The sequence below is a fragment of the Primulina huaijiensis genome, chromosome 7 (assembly GCF_012295235.1).
Source record: "Primulina huaijiensis isolate GDHJ02 chromosome 7, ASM1229523v2, whole genome shotgun sequence".
NCBI lineage: Eukaryota > Viridiplantae > Streptophyta > Magnoliopsida > Lamiales > Gesneriaceae > Primulina > Primulina huaijiensis.
In genome coordinates this window covers 6,005,486-6,025,271 of record NC_133312.1, presented here as the reverse complement: position 1 = coordinate 6,025,271, position 19,786 = coordinate 6,005,486, and the positions used below count along the sequence as shown (strand labels likewise).

General features: G+C 38.5%; 2 protein-coding genes across 2 annotated transcripts; one reads left to right on the top strand and one right to left on the bottom strand.

Annotated features, from left to right (window-relative positions):
* The first annotated feature begins 533 nt into the window (after window positions 1–533).
* LOC140980917 (phototropic-responsive NPH3 family protein NPY1-like) lies at window positions 534–4,496 on the top strand. Its single transcript, XM_073447033.1, has 4 exons — window positions 534–1,426; window positions 2,263–2,332; window positions 2,497–3,675; window positions 3,788–4,496. The coding sequence occupies exons 1-4, from the start codon at window positions 1,365–1,367 to the stop codon at window positions 4,286–4,288; spliced, it is 1,812 nt and encodes a 603-aa protein (XP_073303134.1). The 5' UTR covers window positions 534–1,364; the 3' UTR covers window positions 4,289–4,496.
* A 10,919-nt stretch (window positions 4,497–15,415) lies between these two features.
* LOC140980847 (uncharacterized) lies at window positions 15,416–16,945 on the bottom strand. Its single transcript, XM_073446918.1, has one exon. The coding sequence runs from the start codon at window positions 16,943–16,945 to the stop codon at window positions 15,416–15,418; it is 1,530 nt and encodes a 509-aa protein (XP_073303019.1).
* Between the last annotated feature and the right edge of the window lie 2,841 nt (window positions 16,946–19,786).

Here is a 19,786-nt window from a genome sequence, read left to right as displayed (position 1 = left end):
ATAAAGATATGTATAAAAATTATTAACAAACTCACACCAACAAAGTTACTTAACAAATATTTTAAAGAGTAACAAATATTTTGAAGAATAAAACTGTAAAGAAATTTTTTGGTAATATTAAACTTTAAAGTAAGTATCTTGTGAGACGGTCTCACGAATCTTTATCTGTGAGACGGGTCAACCCTACCGATATTCACAATAAAAATTAATATTCTTATCATAAAAAGTAATACTTTTTCAAGATGACCCACATAAGAGATCTGTCTCACAACATATGACCCATAAAACCGTGACACACAAGTTTTTGCTTAAACCTTAAACATTTCATATTAACTAACTTGGATATATGTGATTGTGACATCAAGAAACTATATATATTATAAATATTATTTTTATATTTTTGATTTTTCTGAATTTTAATTCCACATGTTTCCCAAAAATAACGTGGGGGGCAAAAATGGCCTTAAAAGATTAGGATTTAGGCGTGCGTCGAGGCCTAAAAGCTTTTACAAAATAGGTCCCAATTCTCTGTGGACACCGCTGTCTCAGTCCAAAGGAGGGAGCAGGTCCCCCTGCTCTGCGTACCACTACTCCATACACTCACACCAACAAATAAATACACACATCGTAGGTGGTCTCTCTCTTCTGCAAAATTTCAGAATAAAGCTGAGCTATGACCATTCACAAACATGGGATACTCTTGAGATTCGCAATTTAAAGAAGAAATCTTGGAAAATCAGGAGGAGTTATAACAAAGACGGCTGGAATTTAAGGACCCGTCTTTAAGTATATGAGGTTGGTGTGAAATAATCTGTCAATAGTAACGGCGTCATATTATACATGTCATCGCAGTGATATAATGCAATGAGGTGTATGCATGTTTGATAAACTAAGACAAGATAAGAAGAAGAAGAGGAGAGTTGAAACTATTTTCTGCTGTTTGGCCCGGGGGACGAGGCATTATCTTAAAGTGGTGTGGGCAAGAGAAAAAGTGAAGACATTTCTGATCCTGCTCTCGTCTGGGATTTTGTTTTATTTTTAGTTATTTTGTTTTTTTCTTGTTGTGGGGTTTGTTTTGTTGTGTTTCTAGTGGTGGGTTTATTCTTTTTTTCTGGCATGGGAGAAGTGGGAGAGGTCGTGGGCTGAAGTAAAGTTTCAAGCTTTGGTCCTTTTCAAGCAGGGAACAAGTTCCAGTTTTTCAGTGAATTTTAGTTCATTTCTTCACTAGCTTTTATTTGTTTCCTCGGGGCCAAGTTTCTTCTCAAGTACTGTTTGCAGAGTGGGGAGTTGGTGAAATAGAAGTTAACTTTTTCTTGGGGCTGTAAATTCTTGAAATCGAAGACAGCATTTTCTTGAAGGGTGAAATGAAGTATATGAAGTTGGGATCAAAGCCTGATGCTTTCCAAGCTGTAGGGAACTGTGTACGGTGCGTTATATTCGCTCCTCGACGTATTCTGTATTTATGAATTTTTTTATACTTGTTTTTATTTTGATTCTTTATTAGTTCATGATCTGGTATATACCTATATATACGTTAACTATTTTTGACAGCTCAAAGTCCAACGTTTAAATTCCTCAAAATCTCCGTTGAATTTAATAGTTAAATAGAAGCCCGTGTTTCATTCCGATTGGAGCTCAGAGGTTTGTAAATAATTTTTGTATCATAAAAGAAGTTAACTGTTCTTAGTTTTTTCTTTCATTCTTTTGTCCTTTCTTGTGGTCCCTTCGTGGGGTAATTTATTTCATGTAGATAAAAGAAGTATAACCATTTCCCCTCACCGTTGTTAAATCATGTGTTGAGAAGAGGATAGGCATGCAGTTTAGACTTAAATGTGCTGCGCTTATGTTTTTATCCTAAGAAAATAACAATCTTGGGAGATTGTTGCAAAGGACTGCGAGTCTCAACTATTTGAAAGGTCGTGGATGAAATTTTATGGCATAAACAATTGGAATGCTATCGACAAAGTTACTAAATTTTGCACCTTTATCACAGTTTTGGGAAACTACTACCATTTGATGAATCGAGTTAGTGATCCCATCACCATTTTGATTGGGAAGGTCCAAGAAATTTGATTGCGGGTCATAAGTTTTTTTTAGAGAAATAACCTGAAGTTTGAAGTTTTTTTTTGGTCACGTGGTCCAGTGATTTGTGGTGTTGGTATTCGGATTATCGTCTATGGAACATTACATAATCCAGTACTGTTTACTGTTGGTTACATATAAGTTATCGATGGAACTTATAGAATGCATTGAATTCTGCAGGTTTGTGTCATCTGAACTGGAAACTGATGTTGTTATTAATGTTGGGGAACTGAAGTTCCATCTCCACAAGGTGACTTCTTTTGAGGCAATTCATCGGCGTAGTGAACAAGTTTGCTTTATAAATATCCCAGAATGTTACCTCGAGTGCCGTGTTTTGAATAGCTGATAATTTCGTAAAAATCGCTGTTTATACCCTGTCAAAATCGATGATTTTCTGTTTTTGAAATGTTGCAGTTTCCTCTCCTGTCCAAGAGCAATAAAATACAAAAACTGGTATCAAAATCCAGCGAGGAGGGGCTTGACGAAATTGAGTTGGTTGATTTTCCTGGTGGATCAAAGGAATTTGAAATATGTGCAAAATTCTGTTATGGAATGGTGGTGACTCTCAATGCCTACAATGTCGTGGCAGCACGATGTGCAGCGGAGTATCTTGAGATGACTGAGGATGTTGATAAAGGAAACCTTATTTTCAAGATCGATGTATTTCTCAATTCCAGCATTTTTCGCAGCTGGAAAGATTCTATTATCGTTTTGCAGAGCACGGATTCTCTCCTCCCATGGTCTGAGAATCAAAAGGTGATTGGAAGGAGCATAGATTCTATTGCATCTAAAACTTCAGTTGATCCCTCGTTAATTTCTTGGTCGTATACTCATAACCGGAACACGTCATCACTGGACAAGATAACTCAGAGTGAAATAAAGTTCCCGGATAAAACAGAGTATGCTCCTAAAGATTGGTGGGTTGAAGATGTATGCGAGTTGAACATCAATCTTTTCAAGCGAGTTATGATTGCCATAAAATTGAAAGGCAGAACTGACGGTGGAGTGATTTGTGAGGCATTGAAGACTTATGCAGCCAAATGGCTGCCAGATTCTGCCGATGCATTGGTCTCTTCTGTTAATTGGCTGAAGAACAAATCTTTAGCCGAAACAATAATTTGTTTGTTGCCTTCGGACAAGGATGTCAGCTGTTCTTGTAATTTCTTACTTAGATTACTTAAATTTGCTATCCTGTTAAATGCTGATGAGTCTTTAAAGGAAGAACTGATAAGAAGTGTGGGTTTAAAGTTGGATGAAGCTTGTGTAAGTGACCTGTTGATCCCATCAAAATCGCCTCAGACCACCATATATGATATCGAGCTTGTTCAGAAACTCGTAGATCAATTTGTGACCAAAGGAAGAAGCAACAGGAACTTGAAATTCACAGAAAAGAATGGTAGAAATGAAGGCGACTTTGTTTTAGGACACGGGTCTTGGTTAAGAGTTGGGAAGATCGTAGATAGTTATCTTGCAGAGGTTGCTCGTGATCCAAGTCTCTCGGTTGTCAGTTTCATTGAGTTATCACAGTCAATTCCCGAGTCAGCAAGGCCAATTCACGACAGATTATACTGTGCCATTGACATCTACTTGAAGGTATCCTAGTTTTACCATACTCATCTCATATATGTGTTCTGAGTACTATATGATATATCTGATTCGAACTATTTGATTCGAACTGCATAATATTGGACACCATGTTTAACAGGAGCACCGGAGTTTGACAAAAATCGAGAGAAAGAACTTGTGTGGGCTAATGGATGTCAAGAAATTGACAACAGATGCATCCATGCATGCAGCACAGAACGAGCAGCTACCACTTCGTGTGGTGGTTCAAGTCCTATTTTGTGAACAAACTAGAGCAGCTGCCAGTATTCACACCCCAAGAAATAACGAAGAAAAATGGACGAAAGCAACCCCCGAAAACCCCAAATCCCTTCGAAAGCAAATGGATGATTTGAAGGTGAAAGAAGAGACCGGAAAGTTAACAAAGAGAGGAAGCAAGAACGCAGGATCTGGAGTGATGTTGCTGCCGTCTCGCTCAAGAAGGATCTTTGATAAGCTGTGGATCGTGGGTAAAGGGCTGGGAAATGGTGATAACAAGAGTTCAGAGACGTCTGCAAGTTCACAGAGCCCCGTTTCTACGGTACAAGGGGAGATAAAGTCCTCTAGTTCGTCTTCAAGACGGAGGAGATATTCGATTTCTTAGAGCATCATCTTGAAGTTTGTATGAGCTTGTTAAATGAGGGAAATCAATGTAAATGTAAAGTCGTAGGATCTGTGTTGCAGTTGATTAAGGTTTGGTCAGATTTAGAGGCTTTCATTATCAGCAGGTTCTTTGGATATTGTTGTCTTGTGTATTACTGCGTCAATTGTTGTGTATTTATTTTATCGTGATCTATCTTTTTCTACTTGTGCATTTGTACTGAATTAAATACTACTCTTGTTCTCCATCTTGTTTCAGCGATTCATGAATAAAATCTCAACAGCAGATCCGATTGAATAAAATCCTAAACAACATATCCAAACTAAATCCTGATAAAATCCTAAATATTCACATAAATTTAAAAATATCTTGTAAATTTGACAATTTATCTATCGTTCAGCTCACTTGTAATATTGTCTGCTTTGACCCAAACAACATTGAGTAGGTCTCTTGTGAGACGGTCTCACGAATCTTTATCTGTGAGACGGATCAACCCTACCGATATTCACAATAAAAAGTAATACTTTTTGCATAAAAAGTAATACTTTTTCATGGATTCACACAAGTTTTTGCTAACAACATTTATATACTCGAAATAAATTCATAATATCAATTCACAAACCTATAGCCGCACTGGCCATGACTAACACATGCAGAGCCAACAAGGTTCGATCACACGATTATCAATCCAAAACATCGTAAAAGTAACTATACAACTACACATGGCATACTCCGGCAAATGTATGACTCGATGATATAATACATATATATATACTTATATATATGAGAACTCTCAACAACAACCCAATTACCGGGCACCACTACCTGACGCTCCACTAGACGTGTCAAAGTCTCTTGAATAATCTGTTATGACATCAAAAACAACAACATAAAAAGAAACGAGGGGTCAGTTCTTAGTACGACGAACTAGTAAAATTACGACAAATATAACTGATATGAAATAAATCTAAGTAGAATGCAATGCAATGCATGTCAGTAATAACGAAATAACGGATACAAAAACGAAGTCCAAAAGAATCGCATCAGCAATAGGAACAGTGGCCACCCGTGCCAAGAATGCAACAATGCAACATGAAGCCACTGCTCATCCATGCACGTAGCATCGAGGGCCCGGTAACGACCCAGTCATCCTCATATAGTCATCAGGAGTGTACTAATCATATCACTCGCTCCATCGATGAGATGTCAGGAGTGATCTAATCCTATCATTTGCTATATCGATGACTCAACATCTAATCAGATCAATAATGATAGCAATCAACTAAGTCAAGGCTCGAAATGCTATGCATAAATAGTTAATATGACTAGTCAATAAATATATCAAATATTCCTTTCAAAATAAATAATTTTTTATTTTATTATTTTCAAAGGATAAAAATATAGATTATTTGTCAATCTAAGCATGTCAACTCAAAAAAATTCATGAATGCATTCACGTTATTCCCATAAGTATATAAAGCATGCCACAACTCATTACAAAATACTTAAAGTCATCCACGTCATTATAGACGTCATAATGAAACAATTTATGGGTACCTCAACTGATACATAATTTACCACTGAATTTTATAAAGATTTTTCCGAAAAATCCGATCCTGTGGCAAGTAATTCATTTCACATCAACTTCCATTTATTTTTTCAATATTCACCAATTTAACATTAAATTTCAAAAATCCATAATTTATGCTTTATAATTTCTAAAACTCATCTCAAAGTCAAATATATCGATTTATTTAATTTAATAAACCTAAATTTCTCAATAATATACAAACTGAAATTTCAAAAATTCAATCGTATCTAATATGAAATTTTCGATATTTGCTTGGAATTTCCAAAATCATCATTTTATATTTCTCATGCTATAAACACATCACAATAATTTTAACATTTAAAAAATCAAAAAATTCCCAAATTAATAGGCTGAAATTCGAAATATTATCCAATTAAATTCCGAAAATTAGCCCAATACCTCCAATCGGCTCAATGATTTATCTACAATCAATAATACAATATATATTAATTGTTGAAATTCAAATGAGTCAAAGTACCCAAAATTCGAAACCCTAAAATCTGAAATTACCTTCTACAACTCGAAATCCAACTCAAGTCTGATAGACCGAGCCCTATGAAGCCTAAAACAAGAGCTGTCCCACGAATTCTGGAGAAAGCAGACAGCGGTCTCTGACAGGTTCGAACAGGGTTGTGAGAAAACATTGCAAATGGGTAGCACTGGATATCTCTTGTCGAGATCTTCCTGAAACTATTTTTACTTTCAAAAATCGATGATTGATGGCAGAAATATGGCCGATCAAAGATGGCAAGAATAAATGAGAATTGTTTTGAAACGTCCACTACTCGTTTTTCTTTAAAATATACTAGAAAATTTTTTCCCCACCTAAGCATTCGGCCGAAAGTATACATAAATATATTTTAAAGTACTTTTGAACAATTTAAAAATAACTCAACCAACTATTATTTGAAAACCTAAAAACACATATTTAAAACATAAATCGTAAACGTCAATCAACCTTAAGTTAACATTATTTCCAAAACAAACCTAACTCTAACATCCTCTAAAAAACCTCTCAAAAACATATAAGTTGTAAAATCTCTGAGTAATCATAAATCATAAACTTAAATTTATTTGCGGAAAACTAGCAACGGTCCTCGGGTTGTGTGCATCTTCAGTCTAGCTAGTTCAACCATCAAGACCTCCATCAATATCAAGCTCACCTGCATCGATCATACTTAATGAATCTATTGACTCAGCAAACCTTAATCATGATAACAAGTAATACATATACATTCACAAACAACAATGAAAATACTTTTAATAAAATAGCTTTTTTTGAACATGTATAAACTTAAACATTTTCCTTTCATCGTGTGCTTTTTCCTTTTCATCATATACGTATATGTTTCACTTTTTATTAAATTCAGATCCTCAATGGTGACTTTCGTATTAGCTGTAGGTCGATGGATCCATCTATGCATTACCACGGTACCGGGCGACGAGGACATTAGCGACACTCTCACCCGTCAACTGAGCATTGACCTTACATATCATCGTATCATCGTATCAGTCACAATCAATTCACCTCCTTCAACTTTTCATATTTCCATCACTTATAAAAATTCATGCACATATAAATCATTTTTCTTTTAAACCAAGCATGCAACATGTCTTTTAACATTAACGTTTCATCATAAAATTCCATAAGCATTTGAAATAAATATTTTAACATTTATTACAGCATTCAGTGCACTGTCAGGACGTCTAACATTTTTCAAGTGTAAAATGACCGTTTTGCCCCTGAAACCCTAACTTTCCCAATTTATCCTTATACCTTAACACGACGACCCAAATCCATCCAAACTTAACATGACACCTTAAAATACACACATAAATATTTCTCAGACGTAAACATAAGCTCTTCGATTAATTTCCCAATTCATTTTCACAACTTAGACGTACATCCCGGTTTTGACTCGTATGGACTCAAAACTTAACCAAACTTTCCAAAACTTGAAATAAAGCTTATTAACACCTAACTAAACCATATACAACCCAATTCAAGCCCATTAAATCATTGGACAATCCTAAACCAGTTACTTAATTTTCCTTGCCCTAACTTGAAAACCCTAGCCATCTACCCATGCAACCCTCGGCCCTAACCCTTATCCACCACGACCAGCCCCTATTTGACCACCCTAGGACCCTACTGGAACCCTATGGACCCTACTGGACCGAGCTTGCGAAGCTTAAAACCCACAGCCCCTCAAACCCGTCCCAAGGCATGAGCGGGTCCCCTCTTGCCTCACGCGATCACCTAGCCCTTCGAATCTAATATCATGCAGCCCCCCTTGAACCATCCTACAACCCTTTTAGGTCTCTTGGACACACCCTAACAATAGCTAGAAGCCGTGGCCATCAAGGACTCCTAGCCGAAAGTTTGTAAAAATGTTAGCCGATTTCTCAAAAAGTCCATATTTTTATTGAAAATCGATTACCGGTTTAAAATACGACTCGGCCTATAAAAACATATCAAAACACCTCATTTTCGAAAATTTCATTTAAAATACACCACACATTAAACAATTAAAAATAATTATTTAATAAAACATTTTTTTCTGATATGGTCCCCGGTCTCCGTTCCTCGATCGCGTCTTGAATAACTTTTAAAACACAGTTTTATGTATTCATGTAGAAGACTACATTTTGAACATGTAAACATGCACACCATATTTAATTCATGTAATTAAAACTATTTAACTATAATACATAAAAAATTTGATAACTTATATGCATGTGGTTCACGGAGATCTTCAAATTTTCGGGTGGTACATGTTTACAGGAGTGAGAAACGGATAAAGCTAATAGATTGTACCATTGTTATTATTATTACTTAACTTAAATATTTAATTGGGTTAGGCTTAGGAAAATGGCATTCAATTTGACTGTTATAATCTTCACTTAATCTGCAACACCTGTATCACACAATAGTGTTTTGAGCCACGAGTATCCGCCACTGTCTGGCAATTTGAAGATTTTCTTTCTAATCATAACCTTAGGATTGTTATCATCAGAAGATGATATATATATGTTGTGGAAAGTTTCTAATGCGGTCTATTTATCTCACTCAATCTTAATTCGTGTAAAATTAAGAATTAGTTTGTATTGTCGCACAAAAATATGCATATGTATATATAAGGTCACCAGTTGAGGTTCTAATGATATAATTCCACAATTTATGGCATTATATGTCTTGCAAGTCATTAGCTATTTATTAATGACACTCGTTAGTGACATTTTCTTTTTAAAGTTTCTTTTGTGTAAAGTGTTGTGAAACTGATACTTCTGCTGGTCATTTATCTGTCATATTTACAGGTGGCTATAATGAATGGTATTGTGATGGGTGTGAAAGAGGATCGATTAAGGTGCCCAGATGCGCAACAGAAGTTTCAAAATAATTTTTGTAGCTAGAAATTCGAACATCTTAAGCCTATAATATGTAGCAAATACAAAAACACGAAATGACATTCACAGGGTGTTTTTAAGATTTTTACCTATCAATCTCTTGAGATTGATGATAGCTCCAACTAAGGTGTAAACACCTTAGCTCTTGAGTGGCAAGACAATCTTCAAGCTTCCCTTTGAGCACAACTTGCTCAAATATTAAGCCCACCACCAACTAGCTGGAACTCCTCTTATTTTGCACTAGAAAAATAAAAGGATTTTTCTTTTGAGAAGTATGTTCTTTCCTCAACAATTGAAGAAAGAAAATTGGAAATAATTTTTCAAGAAAAATTTCGGCCAAGGTGAGAGAAAAAGGAGGAGAGAACTTTCTTGGTTGTGAAAAAAGTTGTGTTAAAAAGTTACAAAGGCATGCATGCTTTTTACTCAAAAATTTGCCTCCAACCTTTCACCTCCCAAGCATGCAAATTATTTGGGCTTGTAACAATTACAAGGCCCATGGACTTTTATTTAAATGTCTCAAATATATTTGAGCCCAATTAAACTTTACTTGAATTTACTCAAACCCACTAGTTAAATAATTATTTCTAATTGGACTCTACAAGGCCCAATGCAATTCAATTAATTCAACACTTGAATTAATTTAATTATTTGGACTCTACTAGGCCCACTAGTGTTTAATTAATTCAACACTTGAATTAATTTAATTTAGTCCATAATAATGTTTATGAAAATCACAATTTTCAAATACATTATTTATTTGACCAACTTTTAATTTAGAAACACATTCATAAATTAAAAGTTACATTTCCCTCTTAGAAGTCATACTTCTATTTTTCCTTACGCTTATAAACTCCTTTATAAGCCGTTTAACACATTAAACTATTTTACTTCTCAACGATATCTAGAAAGCTAGTACTTGTGTGGCCCTCAATGGTTCATTGATACAACTAGCCGTGGGTTCACATCTCCATGTGATTCGGAACTAAACATGTCCTCATATGAGCATACCCCAATTGCTCCATTCTTACTTATCAACTCCTTGATAATAAGAACGTCAGAACTCAAGTCTGATAGTACCCAACCAATCATGTTAAACGCCTAGCAGCATCGCTTACATGATTCCCTAGGTATCAAATGATAGTGCCTGCAAGAACCATTCTATTATGGTTAGCGTACAGTACGGTCCATTCAACTCATATATCCCGACCGATTCGACAACCATTGGTATATCGAGAGTTGTCAATGAATCGATACTATGTGTCATGTCGTAGTTTCATCGATGGTGTAATCTATGAAACCCCTTTCATAATTACCACTATATTCTGATCAGAGATTTCATACTACATACACATAGGATATCCATACCCGAAGGTAAGCGGTGAATCCCCGACTACAATGCATCGACTCCTATATGTTTCGACAAAACACCCAACCTTGCCACCTGATGACCCCATATGAGTCGGTAAACAAGTCAAAGTGTAATGCTAGCACATAGAGTCTCAATGTTGTCCCGGGTCATAAGGACTAATGGTGTACAACCATAAACTAGGACGTTTCCTGTCACGCCCCGAGACCGGGGTTAGTCGACATCGGCGTTGTTCATCAATCACACAATCGAAAAACAACCAGCCTCGTAGCATAGTATAAACCGAAACCAGTTTATTTTCATAATTCGCAAATTTAAACATTGTCTTTACAATTGAAAAGTAAATAAATTGCGGAAACGTCTTACATGAAATTTTAAGAACTAAAATTCGAAAATCCTCTACTGCCAAAACTCGAAATTTAAAATAATCACCAGCCCCAGAATTGTTCAGAGTCTTCTTCTTCAACCTGCTCTTCGGATTTATCTAGGGAGGGGAGTGTAAGGGGTGAGTATTTTGAGAAAATACTCAGCAAGTGGGGGCCGTTCGAGTACACAACAACATGCACATAAAATTTCGAAATACATACACACACACACCATGCATATTTTGACTCGTACCACATTCGTATCCTTGACCTGACACTGAGATTCCTCTACTTTCAATAGTTTACTGAATTCAGTCCCTAATTTTTATTCCTCTAAGGGGGCGAGGCCGAATCGGTTATATCCCCACCGTATGAGGGTCATATCATAGTTGGGATTCCCTCCCATATCAAGTTGAATCCTCACAGTGGCAACATAAAACCCATGCAGAAATCATAACCAGAATGGGTAGAAGGAGGATTGTACTCGACCGAAATTTCAAAAAAACGAAAATGTATACACCGAAATTACACATTTAAAACAAGCCCACTTACCTTAAATTCTTGCTGAAAAACGTGAAAAGCTAGGGTTGCTTGCACAGGAAATTTCGAAAATTTCCTCGTCGGCGACTGGACGGCAGCGCTTCGCTACTCGGCTGAGCAAAACTCGAAAATTCCTAGGGAAACTAGGGAGAGCAAACTCAAAAATTTGGTGAGTTATGAGGTGTGATTTTCGAGTTATAGGGCCCTCCTATTTATAGGGGTTGGCTGCTATCTCGATAGGTGTCATCCGCGCGTCTAAACTTGAATCAAATCTTCATCTAGAATCGTGATCTAATCTAAACCTTTATCCCTGATCCTGGATAATAATTTCGAAATTTAGATATCTTTCCTTGGATAATTTCGAAATTATGCCTTATCCAGCCTGCAAAAATTTCGACTTTTGCGTCTAATTTCCAATATTCGGTAGCCTTTTTATTTCCCAATTATATTTCTTAAATCCCAAAAAATTTCCCTACCTAAATTCGAAATTTAGTGGTATTTTTCCAATATAAGATTCTGATATTTTTTTCTTAAAAATCCTGGTAGTTAAACTTTTAAATTTTTCTCAAGCCTGTATTTTATAGTGCAGACTTTTCCCTATATCTCATCAAATTTCGAAATCCTCCCTAAATCCTTCAATATTTTCGAAAATCCTATGATATCTACTTTAATATTTTGTAATCCAAGATTGAGTTATCTCCCTGTTAAAATCTTTATCCAGGTATATCAAATCTTAGATCTATATCCGGTATATTTCTGCATATCTCAAATTTTGAAAAAAATATACACGATATTAATTAAATTCTTGAGTTCCAATTAATGCTCAAGAAAAAATTATCCATTCCATTTTCGAAAATCTTGGTACAAAATATTATCATGATAAAGTCTAAAATCCTGGATTTTACATCCCTCCCTCCTTATGGGAAGTTTCGTCCTCGAAACTTGGGTTGACTAGGTCTACGAAGAGGTAATGGTATTGGTTCCTCATCCTTTCTTCTAGCTCCCATGTGGCTTCTCTTTCAGTTTGGTTAGACCATTGCACCTTGATGTAGGGAATGATTCGTCGCCTTAGTACTTGGTCTTTGGTGTCCACGATCCTGATGGGAATTTCTTCGTACTTCAGCTCTTCTCCCAAGTTACTTTCGATCATCAGCGGTTCTACTTCCAACACGTGGCTTGGATCCGAGATGTATTTCCGTAGTTGGGACACGTGGAAAACATTATGAATTCTTGACATGTTTGGCGGCAGTGCCAATCTGTATGCTAGTGTACCCACCTTTTCCAGAATTTCGAAGGGTCCTGCATAACGGGGGTTCAGCTTCCCAGCTTTGCTGAATCGGACAACTCCTTTCATAGGCGAGACTTTTACGTAGGCCTTCTCGCCAACGTTGAATTCCACTGGCCTTCTTTTCAGATCTGCCCAACTTTTCTGTCGATCTTGGGCTGTCTTGAGTTTCTCTCGGATGACTGTAACCTTGTCTATGGTTATCTGTACGAGCTCGGGTCCTACTATTGCCTTTTCTCCCACTTCATCCCAATAAAAGGGTGACCGACATTTCCTTCCATACAGAGCTTCATATGGAGCCATCCCAATACTGCAGTGATAGCTGTTATTATACGCAAACTCGATCAATGGCAGATGATTGCTCCAATTGCTACTGCATTCTAGGGCGCACGCTCGCAGCATGTCTTCCAAGGTTTGAATTGTTCTCTCGGTTTGGCCATCGGTTTGTGGATGATAGGCCGTACTAAGAGTCACCTTCGTTCCCATTGCCCCCTGAAAACTCTTCCAAAAACATGAGACGAATCTTGGGTCTCTGTCAGACAGGATGCTCACTGGTACTCCATGAAGTCGTACAACATTGTCCATATATAGTGTGGCCAACTTGTCAGATTGTAGTTCATCCGGACGGGTAGGAAGTGTGCGGATTTTGTAAGCCTATCAACAATTACCCATATTCCGTCCTGACCTTGCCTCAACTTCGGTAACCCTACTACAAAGTCCATGGAGATATGTTCCCATTTCCATTCAGGTATCTCCAACGGTTGCAATAATCCTCCAGGTTGTTGGTGCTCTGCTTTGACCTGTTGACACACTTGGCATTTAGCGACAAATTCTGCCACGTCTCTTTTCATTCCATTCCACCAAAAATTGCTCTTAAGATCTCTGTACATTTTTGTACTCCCTGGATGGACCGAAAATTTGGACTTGTGTGCTTCTGACAGTATTTCTTGGCGAAGGTTATCGCTGTCTGGTACACACAGTCGTCTTTTCATCCATAAACCTCCTTTGTCATCGATTTGTAGATCTTGAGACTTCCCGCTTTCGACTTGTTCCTTAAGTTTCTTTAGCTCGAGGTCTCGGTCCTGATTTAACTTGACGGTCTCTTGCAGACATGGCTGAGCGGAGAGTAAGCTAGAGTGATCTTGCCTCCATTTTTTCGACTCAGAGCATCGGCCACTTTGTTCGCTTTACCTGGATGGTAACTTATAGTTAAGTCATAATCCTTTAGTAGTTCGATCCATCGCCTTTGCCTCATGTTTAGTTTTTTTTGGGTGAACAAGTACTTGAGGCTTTGGTGATCTGTGAAAATTTCATACTTGGCGCCATAGAGGTAGTGCCTCCAAATTTTTAAAGCCAAGACAACTGCTGCTAACTCAAGATCATTCGTAGGGTAGTTCTTTTCGTGCGGTTTCAACTGTCTTGACGCATAGGCGATCACTCTTCCATCTTGCATGAGTACGCATCCCAGACCTTCCTTAGATGCGTCACTGTAGATGGTGAATTCCTTATCTTCAGTAGGTAAGATTAGCACTGGCGTGGATGCAAGTTTTTCTTTCAATGTCTGAAAACTTTTCTCGCAACCTTCGTCCCAGATGAACTTGGAATTCTTCTGAGTGAGCTTAGTCAGTGGTATAGCTATGGAAGAAAAACCTTCGACGAACTTCCTATAATAACCTGCCAGTCCAAGAAAGCTCCTGATGTCTGTGGCGTTATTAGGTTTTGGCCACTCTGTAATTGCCTCAACTTTCTTGGGATCCACTGATACTCCTTCTTCAGAGACCACATGTCCTAAAAATGATACACTCCTTAACAAGAATTCACATTTTTTGAATTTAGCATAGAGCTCCTTTTCTCTCAAGGTTTGTAGTGCAAGGCGGAGGTGCTCTTCATGCTCTTCCTCGTTGGGAGAATAAATGAGGATGTCATCAATAAATACCACTACGAACCGATCCAGGAATGGCTTGAATACTTTGTTCCTTAGGTCCATGAAGGTTGCTGGCGCATTGGTCAGCCCAAAAGGCATCACTGTGAACTCATAATGCCCGTATCTTGTCCGAAAAGATGTTTTGGGGATATCTTCAGCCCTGACCTTCAGTTGGTGGTATCCAGTTCTTAAATCCAGTTTAGAAAAAACTGCGGCTCCCTTGAGTTGATCAAATAGGTCGTCAATCCTCGAGAGGGGGTACTTATTCTTGATAGTGATCTTGTTCAGTTCTCTATAGTCGATGCACAATCTCATACTCCCATCTTTTTTCTTTACAAAGAGTACTGGTGCTCCCCATGGAGACACACTAGGTCGAATTTGCTTTTTGTCCAGCAACTCTTGGAGTTGCTCTTTTAGTTCCTTGAGTTCAGCCGGCACCATCTTGTAAGGTGCTTTAGAGATCGGTGCTGCACCCGGAACTAGATTAATTTTGAACTCAACTTCGCGGTCCGGGACTGTCCCTGGGAGTTCTTCTGGAAAGACATCCGGGAACTCACATACCATTGGGATGTCTTCTATCCTTAGTTTGACCTCTCCTTGTACTTCACTGACCATTTCTAGGTATACGTCTTCTCCGGATTTCATGGCCTTTCATGCCTGGGAAGCGGAAATGAGTGATTTTCGTTCCTTGGATTTACAATGATACACAATCTCTTCCTGATTTGGGGTTCGGAGCTTAACTCTTTTCCCTTTACAGTCCACTATTGCATTGTTATTGGCTAACCAATCCATCCCTAAAATGATGTCGAAGTCGACCATAACAAATTGTATTAAGTTGGCGCTGAAAGTATGATTAGCGATACCGATCTTACAATACTTGTGAATTTCATGAGTTTCTATGGACTTACTTGTAGATGTGGCTATCCGAAAAGGTTCAGCTAGAGATTCGGGCTTAAGTCCTAATTTCTTAACAAACCTCTTAGACACAAAAGAGTGTGTAGCACCACAGTCAAACAATGCATAAACAGGTACTTTTTGAAGTAAGACGGTACCTGATACGACTTCATTGGCGTCGTCCGCCTCCTCTTGGTTTATAGCGAACACCCTGGCATTAGGCTTATTCTCCTTTGGTTTGTTGGGGTTAGCTCCCAAATTCGGCCCAGTTCCCTTGTCGGGCCCAGCTGCTTGGTTGGCGGCCGTAGGACAATTCGCGATCTTGTGCCCTGCTTTCCCACATCCGAAGCACGCACCACTGGCTCTTCGACATTCCCCGGCGTGTCTGAAACCGCACTTCGGGCATGGCTTGGGTTCTTGATGGTTGGCCGCTGAGGTTTGCCCTGAGGAAGGTCCGCCTGATTGGTTTGGCTTTCTGAACTTCTGACCGCCCAGAGAAGACTGACCGGCATGAGATCGCTTGTTCTTATTCTCTCCCTCCCTGCGGCGGATGTCGGTTTCAGCTCGGATAGCTGCGCCCATAAGATCTGCAAAGTTGGCGGGCTGATAAAATGCTAAGGCCGACTGAATTCGGCTGTTCAATCCCCTCTTGAAGCGGTGCAGCTTCAACACTTCGTCCGCCATAATCGTCGGAGCATATGACCCAAGGGCGTTAAACTGCGATGTATACTCCACAACTGACATATCTGGGGCTTGAGTGAGATTTTCAAATTCACTCAACTTCTGCAATCTGACTTCCGCTGGATAGTACTGTTTCAGAAATGTTTCTCGGAAGTTCTGCCACGTAACTGGTCCAGTAGCGGTCATGGCTGGCGAGACTGCTTCCCACCACTTAGCTGCTTTATCTTCCAGAAAAGGCACAATCACATCAACCTTGAGTGCCTCGGGAACTTCCAATAGCCTTAACTGAGTCTCGATACTCTTTAGCCAACTCTGGCCAACTTCAGGATCAGCGTCCCCTTTGAATATCGGACACCTGTTTTTGCGGAGAGACTCATAATGAAATTTGATTCCATTTGGTGGTGGGGGAGGAGGTGGTTGATTGGCGTTCGGGTTTCCCAACCCTTGCAGTGTTGTTGCCACAATGGTGGCTATGGCCATGAGATCAGCTTGGCTTAGGCCCATCCTGGGAGGTGGATTTCCGTCCGTATTTGGATCTTCGTTATAGTCATCGCGGTTGTTGGCGTACCGCGGGTTGCGATTGTTTCGTGGAGGTCTTCCGGCCATTTCCTACAATTGCAAGTTCTAAGAATTTGTAGTAATAGTAGGATTCATGCAATAGATTGTGCAGAAGTAAATTGGAATCAATGGGACAAATAAAATGTTTTATTGATTTCTCAAGCAGAAAAATAAATGAACATGACCAATCTAAGTGAAATAAATAAATGTACTGAAAAAAACGTAGCAACAATGGGAATAAACTACTAAGAACGGTTCACTAAAATGCTCTAATCCGCTATCTCTCCATTCCCTATGGCCACTTCAGGTGGGGCTTTTTCCTCCTCGGGATCCTCAGGCATCTCTGGGTCTAAGAACTCTGCAAGCTGCATCTGAAGACTCTGATTTTCCGATTCCAACTCCGCAATCTCTTCCCTGTGGGTCAGAATCTTTCCTATCGCGTCATTCAATTCATTTCTTGCATGTGCGCAGTTTGCTTCATTCTTCTGGATGAGCTCCTTCTCCTTTGCTTTTCTTTCGTCTACCTCCTTGGATAGCCTTTGGTTATTCTCAGATAATTGCATGATCACATTCCAAGATTCTTCAATTTTTTTCTTATCCCTCAGCCGTGCTGGACGGGCTTCAGACAGTTCTATGGTGCGCCTATCCAATTCCTCCTTAGCTTGCTTGGCTTGACCCATCTTTATTTGTAATGACTCTCGCAGTTCGCAGTTATGTTTTTTAACGAGCTCGAACATTTCAAAGACCTCATCGATCCTCTTTTCCGTTGCCATCGGCTTGGTAGTCAGATTCTCCACTTGTTGCCTTCTCTCAAGATTACTAGCTCTCAACCTTCTGATAGTCTTGTCCTGATTGCCTAGGGCCAATTCCTTTAAACGTATAGCAGCCTGAGCGCGCGTGTGAGGTCGGTGATCGTCCAACTGAATAGTCTCCCTATGAGTAATCGGGGTTACTTTCTTACGGGCAGTGACACCCATGCGAGCCATTTCCTGGAAACAATAAAGAAAGGAAATGCTCAGAATATCATAAATAGGACAAATAGAAATATCAGAATCATGTAGGGTCAAGTATATGAAAATAATTAAAATTTCGAAAATTTCCAAAAATGGAAAGTTTTGGGATAGACACATGGATTCAAAGCATATGTCGAGAGGATTCCAGAACAGTTGACGAAATCGAATTTGGAGTTTCCTACGAAAAGTTATAGGGGTTACGAAACCTTCCTAAAACGGCAAAAACGAGGTTTCGGAGGCCTAAACGAAGGATTTTCGCGATTTTGACCCCTACCTCACGACAGTCGTGGCTATCGATCGTTGGGCCGTTTCGAAGGGGATAGCGTTGGTCTCGAGTAAAAATTCCACCGAAAATTTTTCGGTTTTTTTTTTTTTTAAATCGATTCTCCCTCTCAGATTATGAACCTGGCGGCTCTGATATCATTTAAATGTCACACCCCGAGACCGGGGTTAGTCGACACCGGCGTTGTTCATCAATCACATAATCGAAAAACAACCACCTCGTAGCATAGTATAAATCGAAACCAGTTTATTTTCATAATTCGCAAATTTAAACATTGTCTTTACAACTGAAAAATAAATAAATTGCGGAAACGTCTTACATGAAATTTTAAGAACTAAAATTCGAAAATCCTCTACTGCCAAAACTCGAAATTTAAAATAATCACCAGCCCCAGAATTGTTCAGAGTCTTCTTCTTCAACCTGCTCTTCGGATTTATCTGGGGAGGGGAGTGTAAGGGGTGAGTATTTTTAGAAATACTCAGCAAGTGGGGGCCGTTCGAGTACACAACAACATGCACATAAAATTTCGAAATACATACACACACACACCATGCATATTTTGACTCGTACCACATTCGTATCCTTGACCTGATACTGAGATTCCTCTACTTTCAATGGTTTACTGAATTCAGTCCATAATTTTTATTCCTCTAAGGGGGCGAGGCCGAATCGGTCATAACCAGAAGGGGTAGAAGGAGGATTGTACTCGACCGAAATTTCAAAAAAACGAAAATGCATACACCGAAATTACACATTTAAAACAAGCCCACTTACCTTAAATTCTTGCTGAAAAACGTGAAAAGCTAGGGTTGCTTGCACAGGAAATTTCGAAAATTTCCTCTTCGGCGACTGGACGGCAGCGCTTCGCTACTTGGCTGAGCAAAACTCGAAAATTCCTAGGGAAACTAGGGAGAGCAAACTCGAAAATTTGGTGAGTTATGAGGTGTGATTTTCGAGTTATAGGGCCCTCCTATTTATAGGGGTTGGCTGCTATCTCGATAGGTGTCATCCGCGCGTTTAAACTTGAGTCAAATCTTCATCTAGAATCGTGATCTAATCTAAACCTTTATCCCTGATCCTGGATAATAATTTCGAAATTTAGATATCTTTCTTTGGATAATTTCGAAATTATGCCTTATCCAGCCTGCAAAAATTTCGAATTTTGCGTCTAATTTCCAAGATTCGGTAGCCTTTTTATTTCCCAATTATATTTCTTAAATCCCAAAAAATTTCCCTACCTAAATTCGAAATTTAGTGGTATTTTTCCAAGATAAGATTCTGATATTTTTTTCTTAAAAATCCTGGTAGTTAAACTTTTAAATTTTTCTCAAGCCTGTATTTTATCGTGCATACTTTTCCCTATATCTCATCAAATTTCGAAATCCTCCCTAAATCCTTCAATATTTTCGAAAATCCTATGATATCTACTTTAATATTTTGTAATCCAAGATTGAGTTATCTCCCTGCTTAAATCTTTATCCAGGTATATCAAATCTTAGATCTATATCCGGTATATTTCTGCATATCTCAAAAACCGAAAAAATATACACGATATTAATTAAATTCTTGAGTTCCAATTAATGCTCAAGATAA